Raw genomic sequence first — 19047 nt, 5'->3', positions numbered from 1 at the left:
GCAACATCTCGCGGCACACTAGTGTGCCGCGGAACAGCGGTTGAAAAACACTGTTCTAGCTAATATCCTTGTGCTGTCTTAACCCTTCCAGCATTGTCTAACAGAAGACCTAAACCCAGGACTCTAGCATAACTGTGATCAGCGCTATTGTAAATCCAGAGCTGATGCGAGTACGGTACTAGCTACCCTAGACAAACTAAGTCTCGCATCCCCTTCAATTATCTTCCAGGCCTTTATGGTCCCCTCCTGATATTTTTTATTATTAAATTCAATCTTTATGATCACTCTGACACTACTTCTTCCAGAATGATCCCGTAAATATGCATAACTGGACATCATACTTTTAAATATTACACTTTGTGCTGTAGATACTGTATATATACAGTGGGGAGAGTGTGGTGCAGTGATTAAAGCTACAGCCTCAGCACTGAGGTTGTGGGTTCAAACCGACACTGCTCCTCATGACCCTGGGCAAGTCACTTATCCCCCAAATTGCCCCAGGTACATTAGATAGATTGTGCGACCTCTGGGACAGAAAGGGAAACACGCTCGAGTATCTGAATAAATTCATGTAAACCATTCTGGGCTCCCCTGGGAGAACAGTATAAAAAATTGAATGAATAAATATATACATGAGAGCAGTTTCCATAACTTTGTGTAAATGGCTAATTAAAAAATTAATGATTCTTTGAGTTCCTACGGCATCAGGACCTATTTCTTTGCTTGGGCTGCAGCTGCTGTTTGTCGACTCCTAAAACATGCCACCCTAAGAAACCACCTGGTCATGGTTAATGGTTAAGCCAGCTCTGTGTAAATCCAAGGACCCAAGTCTGACAAATGAATCTCTTTTTACTCCAGCAGATACATGGCATCACTTCAGGCTCTCCGAAGTCTTTCCTGCAGCCACCAAACTCCATATTCTACCACTAGAACTTCCTGGCTCAAATTTTCTTCAGCGCCTGCTCTGAAATTTCATGGGGTCTCCCCTGATAAAACAGATTTTGATTTGTCTGTTTTCACCCTCGGAATCTTTAAACCTAACCAAAAAGAGACTATGCAGAATCTGAATAATCGTTTAGCCAGCTATATGGACAAGGTTCGCACTCTGGAAAAAGCTAATGAAAAGTTAGAAAGCCAAATTAAAGAAAAACTTGCAAAGGTGTCCCCAGTCAGGAAGGACCATGGCCCTCTATTTGCTCAGATTATAGCTCTGAGGAATGAGGTAAGAAATATCAGTGCTCTTCCACAATTAACTCTTCTTTGCTAAGGAAATAGCAAACCGGTTTTGGTTTTCTAACACTAGTTTCAATGTATTTTGTTCTAAAGCAGAAGGAACAGTAACAGTAACACATCAAGGTGAGAGCCAGGAAGTTCTAGACTAAACTCAAATATTTTAATAACATTAACCCAACTACCTGTTCATATAGTGACTCCATAGTTCTGAATGGTTAAGATAATATTTGTACCTAGTGGAGGAGCAGCCTAGTGGTTAAAGCAGTAGGCTGTAAATCAGGGAAGCCAGAGCTGAAATCCCTTTTGACCTTGAACAAGTTACTGAACCTTCCATTATCTCAGGTGTAAGCTTGGGGGTAAATATTCAGCCAGTGGAGGTCAGCATATTTTTGGCTGCTGCCAGCAATATGCCCAGTTATTAAATGTCAGGCCATGTCTGGGCACCAGCATTGAATATCCAAATACGAGTCTCAAGATGATTTACAAAACATATATAAAGTTAAAGCCATAAAAACACCATATCAGCCCCTCTCTCCCCCTATTGGATATTGAGGGCCTGCTTTACGAAGCCATGCTAGCGGCTGCGCTGCAGTAAAGGCCCCGAAGCCCATAGAAATTTAAAGGGCTTCGGGGCCATTGCCACGCGGCTTCATAAAACAGGGGGTGAATGTTGTGCTTTACTCATTTATTGGGTGTTCGTGGGATAACAGACTAGTCTTTTCAATTCTCTATTTTTCTTACTTTAGATTGCTGAGGCAGTGAAAAACAACTTCCAACTACAGCTGCAAATTGGCAACAACCAACTAGCTAAGGACGATTTCAAACAGAAGTTGGTGATCATTGTATCATATGAATAATACAGCAAGATACCTACCAAGCAATATTTTATTCTGCTCTGTCCCCAGTAGGAGTAGTTCTTTAAGTGTGTCTATATATAGGTGCCCAGAGGCTGCGTATGAAGTGCCTGTTTCATAATGGAAAGTAGATGTATTAGTGTAACAAGTAGAATATGCACTGATCATTTAAGCATAAACCTAGTGTAAGTGCTCAAGATGCTTAAATACCAAAGATAAGCACATAACTTATAGTATGCTATAGTGGCGTACCTAGCATTTGTGACACCCGGAGCCCATCATTTTTGACACCCCCCTCATCTGTATGAAAAACATGATTTATAGTAACAATTCGCATATCACACAAGAATGTACCTAGGAAAAGTGAGCATCTTATATACTCACCCACTGTAAAACTAAACAAGCCAGACTAGTACAGATTGATCCTGCACAGTTAATGCTAACAGAGAACCATGTCTTTCGTACACACAGAACACAGAAAACACCTTCATCCAGTATGGAATATGTAATCACAAACTACTAAACCCCACCACCACCACTATTTTTACAAAATTGTAGCGTGGTTTATAGCACTGGCCACAGTATTACAGCTTTGAAGCTCATAGAATTCCTATGAGCATCGGAGATAATATCGCTGCGGTTGGTAATAAAAAAGCCCGCTTCTGTCCCCTCTCTCCTCCCCGCTTCCCTAAAGTGAGGACCGTTTTGAGCCCAAAAGGGGTGAAGGAGAGCCGACAAATATGTTCCTACTTTGGGCCATGACACCAATAACGTTTTGCATCATTCATTCCTACCAGAACATCTGGCCTTGATCACATATGCAATCTTCAGTCTTCATCAATTTGCCAGTTTTTTATTTCCTGCAGTTATTCCCTAGTTCTCACATTTTCGTCTTTTACTCTTTCCCATCTCCTTTTTCCTGTCTTTCACCTACTTTGTAGCCTCTCATTTCTACCCTCTGTATTCATTCCCTTCCCAGCTTATTTGTCTTGCCTCTCATCCCTTATCAAGCCTAGCTCCTTCCATGTCTTTCATCTTATCTCCTTATCCAGGCTTCCATTTTCCCTTTTATCTTCCCTATATGCTCCCTTTCACAGCTGCTTTAAAGATCTTTTCCTTTTCTTTCTCCCTCACTCTCTTCACAGCCCTCCCTCCCTTTTTCCTTTCCCCCCCATCATCCTTTGCTTCTGCCTCTTCTCCCATACTTCCTTCTCCCTTTCTCTACCATCCATTCACCTATCTCCTTCTCCAGTTTTTATCCTATCTTTCCTCTACCTTAACCCGGTACCTATCCCTCTGCCCCTCCATCTTTAGTGTCCTTTGCATATACCTTTGCTTCTTCCCACTCCAAACATATTTGTCCTCTTCTTCATGCTCCTGCATCTGTCCCAAACCCTTATACCCCATCTACCCCTAGTCAGACCCCAGACCTCTTTACTCATACCTAGTATTAGATCCCAGTCTTATAGTCAAGCCCCCCAATTCCTTCTGTACCAACCTCATCATCTTCTTGCATCTGGCCCCAGCATAAGAAAATTTCTTTTTTTTTTTGTCACCCTACCATCTAACAGGATCAGCCCCTTTTGCTATCCTTCCACTTTCTCCTAGCCCTTAAATGAAGGCCATTTCCATGTCCAAGCCCTTTTCTCCTACCCACTCCCCTTTTCAGCCTTCAGCTCCAGCCCAGCCCTGGTCTGTTCTCCCACCTACCCTTGTTTTCAGCCCAAAGCTCCAGCCCCAGACCCCATCTCCCACCTGGCTCCTCATTTTCAGCCCCTAGCTCCATCCCCAATAGCCTTTTCCCTCTTTCTCCCCCCCCCCTCCCTTTTCTGGAAGTAGTTAATCACTATCATCATCCTGCTGGTGGCCAGACCTGATGGAAGGTAAGTAGAGCAGTAGCAAAGAGACATTCTCTTCACTCTGTAATTTAATTTTTTAAATGCAATACTAATGAGAGAAGGGGGCTGAAAGGGGTAGAGGGCAGGGCAGGTGAGAAAAGGCAGCTGCAGAGAATTCTGGTGTATAACAAGGTTGGTGCAACAGATAATCACAGCATCTTTTGGTGCACCCCAAACAGCACCCCCCCCCCCTGCTGTGCTTACCATGCTCAGCATGTTTCACTAGCCCTGATGCATGTTGGTCAATTGATTGATCCTTAGTACCAATTAAGAGCCAATTAAGTTACATGTGGAAATCTGCCCCTAATTTTGGGCACCATATGCAGAATCCAGGGCATAATGTCCATACCATCAATCTAGGCACAATTTTTGCAGGATTTCTTTATAAAGGAGCAAAAGAAAAGAAAAGAGAAGGGGAGTAGGGGTGAGTTGATGGGCTCCAACCATGAGGCAATAATTGCTAGGAATCAAAATGTAGCTATAGCTGGATGACACTAAGGTGTTACTTCAATTGTGGTGAAGCAGTATTAATCTTTTTGAGCCACTGTGACAGAGTGGAGTACTTGTCACTGGTCAGAGGGAGCCCGAGCAGTGAAGCTCATTGAGCCTGAGAGAAGAGCTAATCTGCATAGAGCTGCAAGTGCTGCTGGGAACCCGGTGGTGGGAGGATCCATGGGGACCTATACACCAGTGGAGAGATCTGGCCCTGGAGTGAAGGCCAGTGGTGGGAGGGTCCATGGGTATCTATACACCAGCAGAAAAGAGCTAAGAAGTATCCAGAGGACCCAGTAGACCCTGGAGTTGAGGAAGTGGTTCAGGCTTGACAACTGGCGGAGGGACCAGTGAAGAAAGATCCAGAAGATGGTTACCCATGATGCCAGGGAGTGAAGGATTGGTGATGGCCCCACAAGAGGCAGCTAGAAGAGCTGGCAGAGTTCCCAGCTGAGGGGGTCAGGCGGCTGATTGGTGGTAGGACCACCGGGGCTGGTGGCAAGTGGTGGTGATGGTACCGAGAGCCGTCAGAGAGGATCTAGGTCAGGCATGGGCAACGAGGGTCGCAATCCAGTCGGTTTTTCAGGATTTCCCCAATGAATATGCACGAGATCTATTTGCATACAATGGAGGCAGTGCATGCAAAAATATCTCATGCATATTCATTGGGGAAATCTTGAACACCTGACTGAATTGAAACCCTCGTTGCCCGCCCCTGACCTAGGTGAAGCAGCCTGAGAGACTCTGGGAGCATTGGCCAAGATCTAAGGAGCATCTTTCTGAGAGACTAGCTGGGACGATAGCAACTGGCAGAGTGACCAGTAGTGGCATCGGAGGCTGCTGAAGATGAAGAGGGCCAATACAGGGTCGGAGGAAGGACTCAAGAGACCTGGAGAGATGGAGTCCAGAGAGGATCCAGGAGAATGAGGAGTCCAGGGAGGACCTCGGGAAGACCAAGAGGTGTCGGGAAGGCCTTAGACATAGGTTTAGGAGTATTGGAAAAGTATGTTTAACCCTGTTATATTTGTCTTAATAGAAAAGCTGCAGACTGGAAGACCAGAGAGTATCTGTAGAGTGTGGATATGTGACAGGTAATACTGCTCAGCCCGGTCACATGATGACAGCCACAAAGTGTGAATGCAATCAAGCATTGGTCAAAGATGACGACTCCTGAAGCAGGCAATTTTTGGCTGAAATACTGTAACATGTTGATTCTGTTGTATCTGTTGTATCACTGGATCAAATAAAATCTAAATTTTACCTACAATTTGATTCCCAGCAATCGTTGCCCCACTGTTAGAACCTGCCAACTCACCCCTACTCTTTTCTTTTGTCTTGCTCCTGGAGTATCTCATAGGTTTAGTTACCATCTCTGTCAGCATTCTATAAAGCCACATGAGCATTTATATGTCATTATAAAATAGTCTTAAAATAGTTGCCTTGCTGTCCTATTAACCCTGTTATAAAATTATACCCTAAATGTGTGGGGATAGAGGAAACTGAGGAGCAGAGAGATGAGCAATGTGTTTGCCACTTTCATAAGTAAAAATGGATCAATGATATTGCTGATTGGAAAATTAAAAAATTATATTTCAAGGACACACAGTAAGGGAGTTATATTGTAATTCCTCAGTGATGGGAAATGTAAGAGAGGTTCTTTTTAACAAAATTGCATAGCAAAAAATGTTTAATTTATGAGAACACATTTGCAAATAAGTAGCAGTATGCATTTAAATCTAGATGGGAATTTGCATTTGCCGAGTGTGAGACCTACAAAAAAGATCTCCAGATGCTACAGAAAGACAAGAAAGAACATGAGGCCAGGTGTGATCTTCTAGGAGTCCAGCTGGAGAGTTTAGAGGATGAGCTGCTGTCCCTAAAGAAGACTCACCAAGAGGTAACATCAAAAATGCCTTGACATTTTCACTTAAGTGATAATGCTATTCCCGATTGAAAGGGTATTTGTGGCAGTTAATCACTGTTAACTGTCTGGACAGCATTATTGCTATTATAAAGTAATTTATTTGGGGGCCTGGGCACTTTAAAGGTCATTAAAGAATGAAAATACATCACTGGTGTGAACATTATCAAATGCTGAGTCTGTTTCGCAGGGCATTTTTGCAGAAATAACTCCTTTTGCTCCAACCAATCATATTGCTCAGAAGCTGATAGAACTTTCTTCATAGCTTGTAGTGTACAGTAGAGTCTCTAGTTCCATAAAATTGGCTGTGGACCATCACAACCAAAAACTATGGAAAAGCTGGTTTATAATCTATTGCAGTATCTGTCCTGCCTTAGTGGTTGTTTTCTGTGAAATTTTGTGGCTGTAATAGCATTTCATTGATGGCTTCATGACAAAATTTTGCCAGTCTTGATTCATAATTCACTAAATATGCCTCCTTAAGATTTCACAGCAGTTCATGTCAATGTACCTCATAAATTCAAAATGCAGTATATAGTAATACCGCTCTGCCCGGTCACATGATGACAGCCACAAAGCGTGATTATGAATTCAATCAAGCATTGGTCAGAGATGACGACTTCTGAAGCAGGCAATTTTTGGCTGAAATATTGTACACTTCCCCCTCTGAATCCGCGGTTTCAGCATCCGCGGATTTGGTTATTCACGATTTTAAAACAAAACACCCATTTTCATTTTTCGGGCTATTTTAAGCCCTGTAAACCCCCCCTTAAGCCTTACCTGGTGGTCTAGTGGGTTTTTGGGGCAGGAGCGATCTTCCCACGCTTCTGCCCTGTGCAGATCGCTCATAGGAAATGGCTGCCATGAGCTCCCGTAGTCTCTCGAGACTACGACGGGAGCAAGGCAGCCATTTCTTATGAGTGATCTGCACAGGGCAGGAGCGTGGGAAGATCGCTCCTGCCCCGAAAACCCCAGGTTAGGCTTAAGGGGGGACTTATAGGGCTTAAAATAGCCGGGATGGAAGCGGGGGGATAGGGGCAGAACCGACCCAAATATTATTCGTGGTATTTTAATATTTGCGGGCAGCTCTGCCCCTAACCCCCGTGGATATGGAGGGAGAAGTGTACCATGTTGAGTTTTTTGTATCTTATCACTGGATAGTCACTGTCAGTGCATGCACAGTTCCTCAGAGAATCCCTCAGGACTGGACTGGAGCAGAGGTGTGTACTAGAAAATTAACAGTGTTCCATCCATAATTATTTGTTTCCAGGAGTTGGCTGCACTAAAAGCTTCTTTGGTCAGTCCCCAAGTGGATGTTGAGATTGATGCTGTTCATGGTCCAGATTTGGCTCTTATCTTAGCTGAAATCCGCACAAAGTATGAAGCTATTGTCCAGAAGAATAAGGAGGATGCAGAAACTTGGTTCAAGTTCAAGGTCAGATACAGAGCTTTCCAGACATTGGTTTTCACTTTACTGTTTCTGCCCAGTTCTGCTTGGGATGCTGCCCCAATCTTTGGGTGGTACGTCAATATTCAAACACAACTGGCATTTCATTTAAATGCCATACATGGCATTTGAAGTTATAGCCAGCGTCAGCCAATATCTTAATATCAGCAACCACCAAATAATATCCATCAAGTATACGCCAACAACCATCATATTCAGTTGCTGGCAATATTCAGCATCAGTCTCTGGATAACTAATAGAACAGCATAGGATTAAATATTTTGCTGTCCTAAGTTATCCAGTTAGTTATCTGGAGACCTGTAATATTGCTAGACAATGCCAACTCCACCTCAAATCACTCTGGCAATATCCAAATAGTACCAGGGCAATCTGTGCAAATTTTCAGAAGGATTATGCCAATTATGCTGAAAATACATTCATAGTCCCAATGAGCAAGACTTTTATCTAGGCAGCAGTTGGAACAACCCAGATAAATTATTTTAAATATTGGGCCCATGGGGATCAATTAGGTGTTAGGGTGTTTGCAGTTATAGCTTATCTTAAACCAAAACATAGGCACCTAGGTTCCATTATAGAATTCTATCAGTGACTATCAATGCACTTAAGGGCCAATATTCAGCTGGCAGGAGGCGGCCCGGATAAATACTGCGGTTGGTTCTGGCCCTGGCTAAACAAATATTCAGCACTGGTCAGTTAAGTTAAAAGCAGGCAAAGACAGGCCTACTCTTTACACAGCCTGATTTGCCCAGCAAATTTGGCCAGTCAGCACCTTATATTGCCAGTTATCATATGATATAGACTTTTTGGCACTGACTGCAAATATTCAGCAGAGATACATTAATTGGTTACCTTGTGCTGAATATTCATGGTTAGGCACCAAAATACTATTTAACAGGTCAGCAGCTGTTTCTGGCTAGTTAAATAGCTTTAAATGTCGGTGGGAGGGGGATTAAGGCTGGTGTAAGTGTGTGACCTAAGTATAGCAGGGAAGCACATAATTTAAGTATGTCAAAGCCCCGCCTATGCTCCGCCCCTTTGTAAACACACCCTGTATAATTTAAGTAGATAGTTGCAGAATACCAAATAGGCATCATGCTATCATTTACATGCATAAGTGCACACATATATATATAAATGCTAGTACACTGAATATTTACACATAGAGGGGTAAATTCAAGAAATGTGGGCGCTAAGAGCCCAATTCTATAGACGGCACCCTAAATTATAGGCACTTAGAAACACTGCGCTTAGCGCTTGTCAATTTTAAGTTAGGTGCCATTTATAGAATCGCCCCTAGCGGTATCTAAAGTGGACTTAGGTGCCAGTAGTCACCTGAATCTTAGGTGCTCCCTAATTACGCCAGGGTTTTCTTGGTCTAAATACCAGCGCCTAAGTCCACTTTGGACACTTACATGCAAAACACCACCCACAATCCAGCCCTAACAACGCCTGCTTTCTGATAGGCACTTTGGACTAGGTGCCTACCAAACAATTAATTTTAATTTAAGCTAATTATTACATTACATTTATGACTTCTATTCTGCCTTAACCTTCAGTTCTAGGTGGATTACAATAAGAAATATCTGGCCATTTCCATAGAATTACATTTTCAGTCTAATACAGGGCAGTCATTGGGTTAACACAGCTTGACATATTTTCTATGTAATATAACAGAAATACTTAGCTTTCACCCCATGGGAGCTCAGCCATTTTGCTAATTCATACTTCGTCAGGGGTTGAAGATTTTAACAGTCTGTTGTAACTATTTGGACAGCCTCATTCACTCAGACCTAGCAACAGACTGCTATATTTTTCAAAGCTTCCATTGGGTGAAAGCTAAGAACATAAGAAGTTGCCTCCACTGGGTCAGACCAGAGGTCCATCGTGCCCAGCGGTCCGCTCCCGCGGCGGCCCATCAAGTCCACGACCTGTGAAGTGGTTTCTGACTATTTCTGTAACCTACCTCCACTTTTATCTGTACCCCTCAATCCACTTTTCTTTCAGGAACCTATCCAGACCCTCCTTGAACCCCTGTAGCGTGCTCTGGCCTATCACAGCCTCCGGGAGCGCGTTCCATGTGTCCACCACCCTCTGAGTGAAAAAGAACTTACTAGCATTTGTTTTAAACCTGTCCTTTTTCAATTTCTCCGAATGCCCCCTTGTACTTGTGGCTCCCCACAGCCTGAAGAATCTGTCCCTGTCCACCTTCTCTATGCCCTTCATGATTTTGAAGGTTTCTATCATGTCTCCTCTAAGTCTCCGTTTTTCCAGTGAGAACAGCCCCAGCATTTCCAATCTGTCAGCGTATGAGAAGTTTTCCATACCCTTTATCAGTTTTGTTGCTCTTCTCTGGACTCCCTCGAGTACCGCCATGTCCTTTTTGAGGTACGGCGACCAGTACTGGACACAGTACTCCAGATGTGGGCGCACCATTGCCCGATACAGCGGCAAAATGACTTCCTTCATCCGGGTCGTGATACCCTTTTTGATGATACCCAACATTCTGTTCGCTTTCCTTGAGGCTGTCGCACACTATGCTAATGCTTTCAGTGTTGTGTCCACCATCACCCCCAGGTCTCTTTCAAGGTTGCTCACCCCCAGCAATGATCCCCCCATTTTATAGTTGAACATCAGGTTCTTTTTCCCTAGATGCATGACTTTGCATTTCTCAGTGTTAAAACTCATTTGCCATTTCCTTGCCCAGTCTTCCAATCTCGTTAAGTCCCTTTGCAGGTCTTCACAGTCTTCCTTGGTTCTAACCTTGCTGTAGAGTTTGGTGTCGTCTGCAAATTTAATAACCTCACAGTTCGTCCCTGTCTCCAAGTCATTTATAAATATATTGAACAGGAGTGGTCCCAGAACCGACCCCTGTGGGACTCCACTCGTGACCCATCGCTATTCTGAGTAATGGCCCTTTACTCCATCTCATTGTTTCCTGCCTGCCAGCCAGTGTTTGATCCATCGGTGGATATCCCCTTGTACCCCATGGTTTCAAAGTTTCTTTAGCAGCCGTTCGTGGGGTACCTTGTCGAAGGCTTTTTGGAAGTCCAGGTAAATGATGTCTATGGATTCCCCTTTATCCATCTGGCTGTTTATTCCCTCAAAGAAATATAGCAAGTTCGTGAGGCATGACCTTCCCTTGCAGAAGCCGTGCTGGCTTGCCTTCAGCTGCCCATTGATTTCTATGTGATCGCAGATGGTGTCCTTAATCAGTGCTTCCATCATCTTACCCGGGACCGAGGTCAAACTCACTGGCCTGTAGTTTCCCGGGTCACCCCTTGATCCCTTCTTGAAGATGGGTGTGACATAAGTATTTCTGTTATATTACAGTCTGGAAAAAAAAAACCCAGCTTTGAGCATTTTATTAAAACAGCCCACCATAGGTTTTAAAGTGAACTAGTGATGATGTTCATACCCCAGTATGCATCATTTGGTTCGGGGGTGTTTGAAGTTAACTATCTAACTCATCTGTGATATCAGGTTACCTGGTTTCAATACACTTGTCTCAGTGTTTGATTTGGTTTGGCCATTAAACTTAACTAGTCAGCTATGGAATATTGACACTAATACCTTGAATGTTTCATCTGCTTTTGATTATTGTATTTCCATCCCTTATCCCTTACTGGTCCTGTCTGTCCTGAAAGTCATGTATTTGCTATATAAATTTTTGTTTCCCTGTATACTGTCATAAATTATTTTTAGAATTGTGCATCGCCTTGAATACATGATTAGGTGATCAATCAAATTCTAAATAAACTTAAAACTTGAACTAACCATCTATGTCATGCGACATAGCCGGTGACCAGGCTTGCCACTGACCAGGCTATTCAACTGGAAATAGCTGACTGCCTCCAACTGAATATTAGTGGTTAGCCAGGTTAGCACTATTTAACTGGCCAGGAGCTGTTCCTGGCCAGCTAAATAGCACTGAATATCAGGCAATAAGATAATAAAATAATGCCTAAGGGCAGTTGAGTGCATAACTAAAAATTAGTGCCAGTTGGCATCAATTAACACCATTATTAAGTAATCAACCTTATTTTTTCTCACGCTCTCTTTATAAATGTTGGTTTTGGACACAGTTGGCATCTCCTTATCTATAAGAAACAGTCTTACTGTGAGATGAGAAAAGGCAATACAAAGCATCTGGTTTGTTTGGGTTTTTTTTTAAATAAATCTTTATTCATTTGTAAAACCCACAATAAGTGTAACATGAAATACAATCCTTTTATATTTTAACATCACTTAATATATCATCAAATTTGAACTCTTATCAAATATTCCCCCTCCCTTATACCCAACAACTATTCATAAGGAAAAGAAATCATGAAATATTCCCCCCACCCTGGATGTGTATGAACAAAAGGGAAAAAATTAATATTTCTTCTATGCAGTAATTTCAATCTTTACAGTATCTTGTTAATGGCTCCCAAACAACCTGATATTTCTTAAAATTTCCCCTGCTGCATTGCAATTATCCTTTCCATTTTGAATATGTGATATAAAGAGTTCCACCAAAAGCTATAATTCAGCCTATCCCAATTTTTCCAATTATTCGTAATCTGTTGTATGGCAATCCCTGTCATAATGAGTAGAAGCTTATTGTTATTAGAGGATATTTGGTTTTTTGCCCTCATTGACATGCCAAACAATACGGTATCATAGGATAATGCCACCAGATTATCTAACAAATTATTTATTTGACCCCCATATTGATTTCCAATAAGCATGTATTAATGGACAATAGAATAACATATGATCTAATGTTCTAGCTTCAAGATGACAGTGCCAGCATCTATTAGATTTAGAGCTATCTAACTTCTGTAAATGAACTGGGGTCCAAAATGCTCTATGTAACAGAAAAAACCAAGTTTGTCTCATAGATGCAGACACTGTACATCTCATCCTCCAAGCCCAAATAGGTGTCCATTGAGATGCAGTAATTTAAGAATTAGAGCTCCTATAACCATGGAAAAAGGGAATTGAACTCATGTATCATGAAGATTTCATCTTCTTTTTGTGTACACATGAATCTGTTGCCACTACATAAGAGTCATTCTGATTATACTAGCACCCTTATGGAGTAGTGTTAATGTGGAATAGAATAATAAACATATGAAGGGCAAGTCTATAGAACAACTTACACATGTAAATGCTAGTAGGGTGCATAAGTGGCATACTCTGGATTCTATATATTTTATTTTATTTTATTTCTTATATACCGCTATACCGTGAGTCAGATGTGGCAACTAAAGTTATGCACACAACTTAATTTTTTAACAATCCAATCAACATTAATTGGCCACTAATAAACAATTCTTGGTGCTAATTGTCATTAATTAAAATTTACACAAACAACTTTCTAAGCATGTTCTATAACATATAGTGCGTAACATAGTGTTTGTAAATTCTAATGTGTGAATCTCAGAAGAGGGTGTAGTCATGGACATTCCTAAAAATTACACGCAATATCTCATACGCCCGATCTGCGCAGAATTTAGGCAAAGGAATTTACACCAGGTTTTAGTTGGCACAAATGGTCACATCTAAATTATAATCATGCGGCCAGCAACTATGTGCAGTCTTTAAACCACACCTGACCCCCTCCCCTTTTATGAAGCCGCGTTAGGATTTTTTATTGCTGGCTGCGGTGGTAAAAGCTCTGATACTCATAGAATTCCTAGGAGCGTTGGAGCTTATACTTCCAAAGCCGGTGATTTAAAAGCCTAACACGGCTTCATAAAAGGAGGCCTACTATTATTATTATTATTATATTGGGATTTATTTAGGCATGGTTTATAGAATGGCACTAAGCCAGTTTTTATTCCATGCTGATGTTTCCGGCACCATGTAGAAAATTTAGGTCACAATGCATAATTGCAAGAAGGCATTCACATAGGTGGAGCACGGGCAAAGCTCCCATTTACATGCATACCGTATATACTTGAATATAAACTGAGATTTTTGGGCCAAATAAATGGCCCAAAAATGGAGGTCTCGTTTTATATTCAGTTCAACATGACCCGCCCCCTCCCAAACCTGTTGCAGGGTTTTGCTGGGCCTGCCATGAGACCTGGTGATCCAGCAGTGGGTCAGGAAAGGAGGGATCCCTTCCGTCTCCTATCCCAGCCGACTCTAATAACTTTTACCTCCCTTCCCCTCCTGGGTGTACCTTTTAAATCCCTGGTGGTCTAGTGGTGGGCCGGGACAGCAGGAATCCCTCCTGTCTCCTGTCCCAGCCAATTCTAAGAAACTTTACCTCCCTCCCACCGCCCCCGCGTACCTTTTAGAATCCCTGGTGGCCCAGCAGTGAACCGCAGCAGGATTAAAGGAAGGTCTCTCATGCCGCAGTTCACCGCTGGACCACCAACGATTCTAAAGGTATGCGGGAGAGGCAGGAGAGAGGTAAAAGTTAGCCAGGTTAGAATCAGCTGGGACAGGAGAGGGGATAGGTCCCTGCTGTCTCAGCCCACCGCTGGACCACCAGTACTTACGGCATGCCTGGTAGAGGCCTGCAAGGCTTTGGGAGGAAGGAGGGACAGGGTACAGAACCTGGCAGAGAGGGAGGGGGATCTGGGTACATAGATGGGGAGGGAGGGAGTGAGGGGGCTGGATGCAGAGTCTGGCAGAGCAGTGAGAGAAGGGGATCAGGGTGCAGAGCTTGTCAGAGCAAGGTAAGGCACTGCATTTGAATATTAACCACCACCATCACCACCCCCAACCCGGTTTATATTCAGGTCAACCTTTTTCCCTCCTTCTATGGGGGAAAAGAGGTTATCTCAGTTTATATTTGGGTCAGTTTATATTCAAGTATATACGATAACTTATAGAATACAGTTAAGTTATGCTCTCTCTCACAACAACATAAGAATAGCCTTACTCGGTCAGACCAATGGTCATCAAGCCCAGTAGCCCATTCTCACAGTGGCCAATCCAGGCCACTAGTACCTGGCCAAAACCCAAGATGTAGCAATATTCCATGCTACCGATACAGGGCAAGCAGTGGCTTCCCCCATGTCTTTCTCAATAACAGACTATGGACTTTTCCTCCAGGAACTTGTACAAACCTTTCTTAAAACCAGCTATGTTATCCGCTCTTACCACATCCTCTGGCAATGCGTTCCAGAGCTTAACTATTCTCTGAGTGAAAAAAATTTCCTCCAATGGGTTTTAAAAGTATTTCCCTGTAACTTCATCAAGTGTCCCCTAGTCTTTGTAATTTTTGACAGAGTAAAAAATTGATCCACTCAGGATTTTCTAGACTTCAATCATATTTCCCCTCAGCCATCTCTTTTCCAAGCTGAAGAGCCCTAACCGTTTTAGTCTTTCCTCATACATGAGGAGTTCCATCTCCTTTACCAACTAGATCGCTCTTCTTTGAACCTTTTCTAGCACCACTATATCTCTCTTGAGATAAGGAGACCAGAATTGAACGCAATACTCCAGATGAGGTTGCACTATGGAGCGATACAGGGGCATTATAACATTCATAGTCTTGTTAACCATCCCTTTTTTAATCATTCCTAGCATCCTATTTGCTTTTTTGTCCACCACCGCACATTGGGCGGAAGATTTCATCGTATTGTCTACGATGACACCCAGATCCTTTTCTTGGGCGCTAATCCCCAAGGTGGACCCTAGCATCCGGTAACTGTGATTCAGGTTATTCTTCCCAATGTGCATCACTTTGCATTTGTCCACATTAAATTTCATCTGCCATTTGGACACCCAGTCTTCCAATTTCCTAGGGTACGCCTGCAATTTTTTACAATCTGCAGGCGTTTTAACAACTTTGAACAGTTTAGTGTCATCTGCAAATTTAATCATCTCACTCCTTTCCAATTTCCAGATTATTTATAAATAAGTTAAATAGCACCGGTCCCAGTACAGATTCCTGCAGCACTCCACTGTTTACTCTCCTCCATTGAGAAGAATGACCATTTAACCCTACCCTCTGTTTTCTATCTGATAACCAATTCCTAATCCACAACTGAACTTTGCCACCTATCCCATGACACTTTAATTTTATCAGGAGCCTCTTGTGAGGAACTTTATCAAAAGCTTTCTGAAAATCTAGATATACTATATCAACTGGCTCACCTTTATCCACATGTTTATTCACACCTTCAAAGAAGTCAAGCAACTTTGTGAGGCAAGATCTCCCTCGGCTGAACCCATGCTGAATCTGTCTCATTAAATCATGCTTGTCTACGTGTTCCACAATTTTATTTTTTATAATCATTTCTACCATTTTGCCCGGAACTGAAGTGAGGCTTACCAATCTGTAATTTCCCGGATCTCCCAAGGAGCCTTTTTAAAAAATTGGTGTAACATTGGCCACCCTCCAGTCTTCAGGTACTACAGACGATTTTTAGTGCCAGGTTACCCTGGGATGTATACCATCCGATACCGGCGATTTATCACTTTTTAACTTGTTGATTTGGCTCAGTACATCTTCCAGATTCACCGAGATTTCTTTCAGTTCCTCCACATCATCACCCTTGAAAACCATTTCCGGTTAAGGTAGATCTCTTACATCTTCCATAAAGACCAAAGCAAAGAATGAATTCAGTCTTTCCGCTATGGCCTTATCTTCCGAGCACCCCTTTCGCTCCTTGATCATCCAACGGTTCCACAGATTCCCTCACAGGTTTTCTACTTCTGATGTACCTAAACAAATTGCTATGAATTTTTGCCTCTTTTGCAAGTTTCTCTTCATATTCTTTCTTAGCTGTCTTTATCAGTGCTTTGCATCTAACTTGCCAGTGCTTGTGTTTCTTCTTATTTTCTTCATTTGGATCTTTTTTTCCATTCTTTAAAGGATGTTTTTTTGGCTCTAATAGCCTCTTTCACGTCACCTTTTAACCACCATGCTGGCTTTCATTTCCTCTTCTTTCCACCTTTGCTAATACGTGGAATACATCTGGTCTGAGCTTCCACGACTGTATTTTTAAATAACATCCATGCCTGGTTTATAGTCCTAACCTTTGCATCTGATCCTTTTAACTTCATTTTAACCATTTTCCTCATTTTATCATTGTCGCCCTTTTGAAAATTAAACACCTCTACAGTAGATTTCTTTTGTGACGATACTCACATAGTAGCATAGTAAATGACAGCAGATGAAGACCTGAACAGTCCATCCAGTCTGCCCATTAGTTATACCCATTAAAAATTAATGATTAAATAAACTTGTCTCTTCTTTGATATTTCTGGAAAATAGACTGTAAAGTCCACCTGGTATTGTCCTAGGTTCCAAATGCTGAAGTTGCCGTCCAAACTCACTCCAGCCTTTCCAACCATCCTATTTGCAGGATATCTACCATAAGTGTGGCCAGTAACATCCTCATGTTCCAAGTTAGTGGAGTTCCCATTGATGCCCTCCCCAGCCCATTCTACACCCAATTCACCACATATGGGACACAGACAGTGCAAGTCTGTCCAGTATCGGCCTTAGTTCGTTTCAAGTTTATTTCAAATTTACCATACCACCCACTCAAACCTTCTAGGCAGTGTACAAAAATACCTTAACAATATACCAATTAAAATATAATTTAGTCTAAAACAAACCAAGGGGAAAAACAATTTAAGGACACAGACGAATAGGAAACGAAGGGTAGAAGGGATTAGAGCTACAATTGATAGAAAGAAAAGAAGAAACAAAAGGTTGGGGAAATAAAAATGGAAATATTACTTAAAACTAAGTCGTCCTGAAAAGGACAGTTTAGGTTACAAAGGCATCGCGGAAAAGGAATGTCTTTAGCATTACCTTAAATTTGATCAGTGTTGTATTTTTCCGCAAGTAGTTGGGTATGCTGTTCCAAAGAAAAGGAGCATTAACAGAAAAAATTGTGGTCCTCATAGTACTGATTTGTTTAATTTACATACTTTGTTTTCTAATTAGAGATCCTTTATGTTTATCCCACTCTTTTTTGAATTCCGTCACTGTTTTCCTCTCCACCACTTCCCGCGGGAGGGCATTTCAGGCATCTACCACTCTCTCCATGAAAAAGGGTTTCCTAACATTACTCCTGAGTCTTCCTCCCTGCAACCTCAAATTATGTCCTCCAGTTTTACCATTTTCTCTTCTCTGGAAAAGATATTAATACCTTTCAAGTATTTAAATGTCTGTATCATATCTCCCCTGTCCCTCCTCTCCTCCAGAGTACACATATTTAGGTCTTCCAGTCTCTTCTCGTACTTCTTTTTGGTTCAAACCCTTTACCATTTTCGTTGCTCACCACATTTACATGATCACAGTTATGCCAGTTTTATGGCTGTGTAACTGAGGGTGCATAAACTTAAGAAGTGCCAAGGCCGGGTTATGCTAGTATTCTATAATTGAATCTGGGAACCTATGACAGTATGCGTGAGCGGTGTGGGAGCAAGGCCTTCATAAATCACAGTCAGACAAATGATACAAGGTGCACCAAAAACCTTTATTAACCAAATAGTGAGGCTTATCACTTCTCTGGCACAGAAACAAAGAACAGTGTCTCTTGAGTTGAGGGGCAAACTTTCCAGTCTTCAAACCTTCAATACATATCTACTTGCAGGATTCTCCAACACAGGCCTGGCTTCCTTCAGCCTTCCAGACTCTCAATATATATAGCTTCTTGCAGGTTTCATAACAAGTCTGACTTCCTCCAGACCTTTTAAACAGGATTTTTATATCCAAAGTACAGCTTGTCCTACCTTAGCGAGGGTTACCAGATTTTACGTTTGTAAAATCCGTCCCCCAGGCTCGACCAGTTCCGCCCTTAGCTCCACCCCCAGTCCTGCCCTCCCCCCCCCCGCCTGTTCGTCGGGCAGGAAGGCATGTGTACGTGCGTGTGAAGTCACTGCATTGCATCAACGCATGCACGGATGCCCCCTCCCAACGCGATATCTGCTAACCCTAAACTTAGCTGACTTCTCATGACTTCCATACACACAAGCAAGGGAAACTCAAACTCGAGAGCCACTTCCTCCTTCCAGGCTCTCTCCGAAAGACATCTTGCCTCGGGGCCTCTCCCCCTGAGACCTCTCTGATTAACTCCCTGCTAGGTAGGGTTGCCAGATGTCTGGATTTACCCGGATATATCCTCTGTTTAGAGGACTGTCCAGGCTTCCTGATGGGTTTTGAAAACCCGGCAGGTTACGGTGTCAGCATCTATGAGACAAACTTGGTTTTTTTCTGTT

General features: G+C 42.4%; 1 protein-coding gene across 4 annotated transcripts in view; it reads left to right on the top strand.

The window, feature by feature from the left end:
- LOC117367411 (keratin, type I cytoskeletal 18-like) overlaps window positions 1–19047 on the top strand; it is a 102689-nt gene that overhangs the window by 64231 nt on the left and 19411 nt on the right. For all 4 annotated transcript variants that reach the window (XM_033959912.1, XM_033959914.1, XM_033959913.1 and 1 more), the window contains 4 exons: window positions 859–1222; window positions 1980–2062; window positions 6218–6374; window positions 7669–7833. In XM_033959912.1, coding sequence (XP_033815803.1) covers window positions 866–1222; window positions 1980–2062; window positions 6218–6374; window positions 7669–7833 — 762 coding nt within the window. In that variant the 5' untranslated portion in view covers window positions 859–865. The remainder of the gene's footprint in view (window positions 1–858; window positions 1223–1979; window positions 2063–6217; window positions 6375–7668; window positions 7834–19047) is intronic.

Source organism: Geotrypetes seraphini, chromosome 10 (assembly GCF_902459505.1).
Source record: "Geotrypetes seraphini chromosome 10, aGeoSer1.1, whole genome shotgun sequence".
NCBI lineage: Eukaryota > Metazoa > Chordata > Amphibia > Gymnophiona > Dermophiidae > Geotrypetes > Geotrypetes seraphini.
This window is presented reverse-complemented; position numbering and strand designations above follow the sequence as displayed.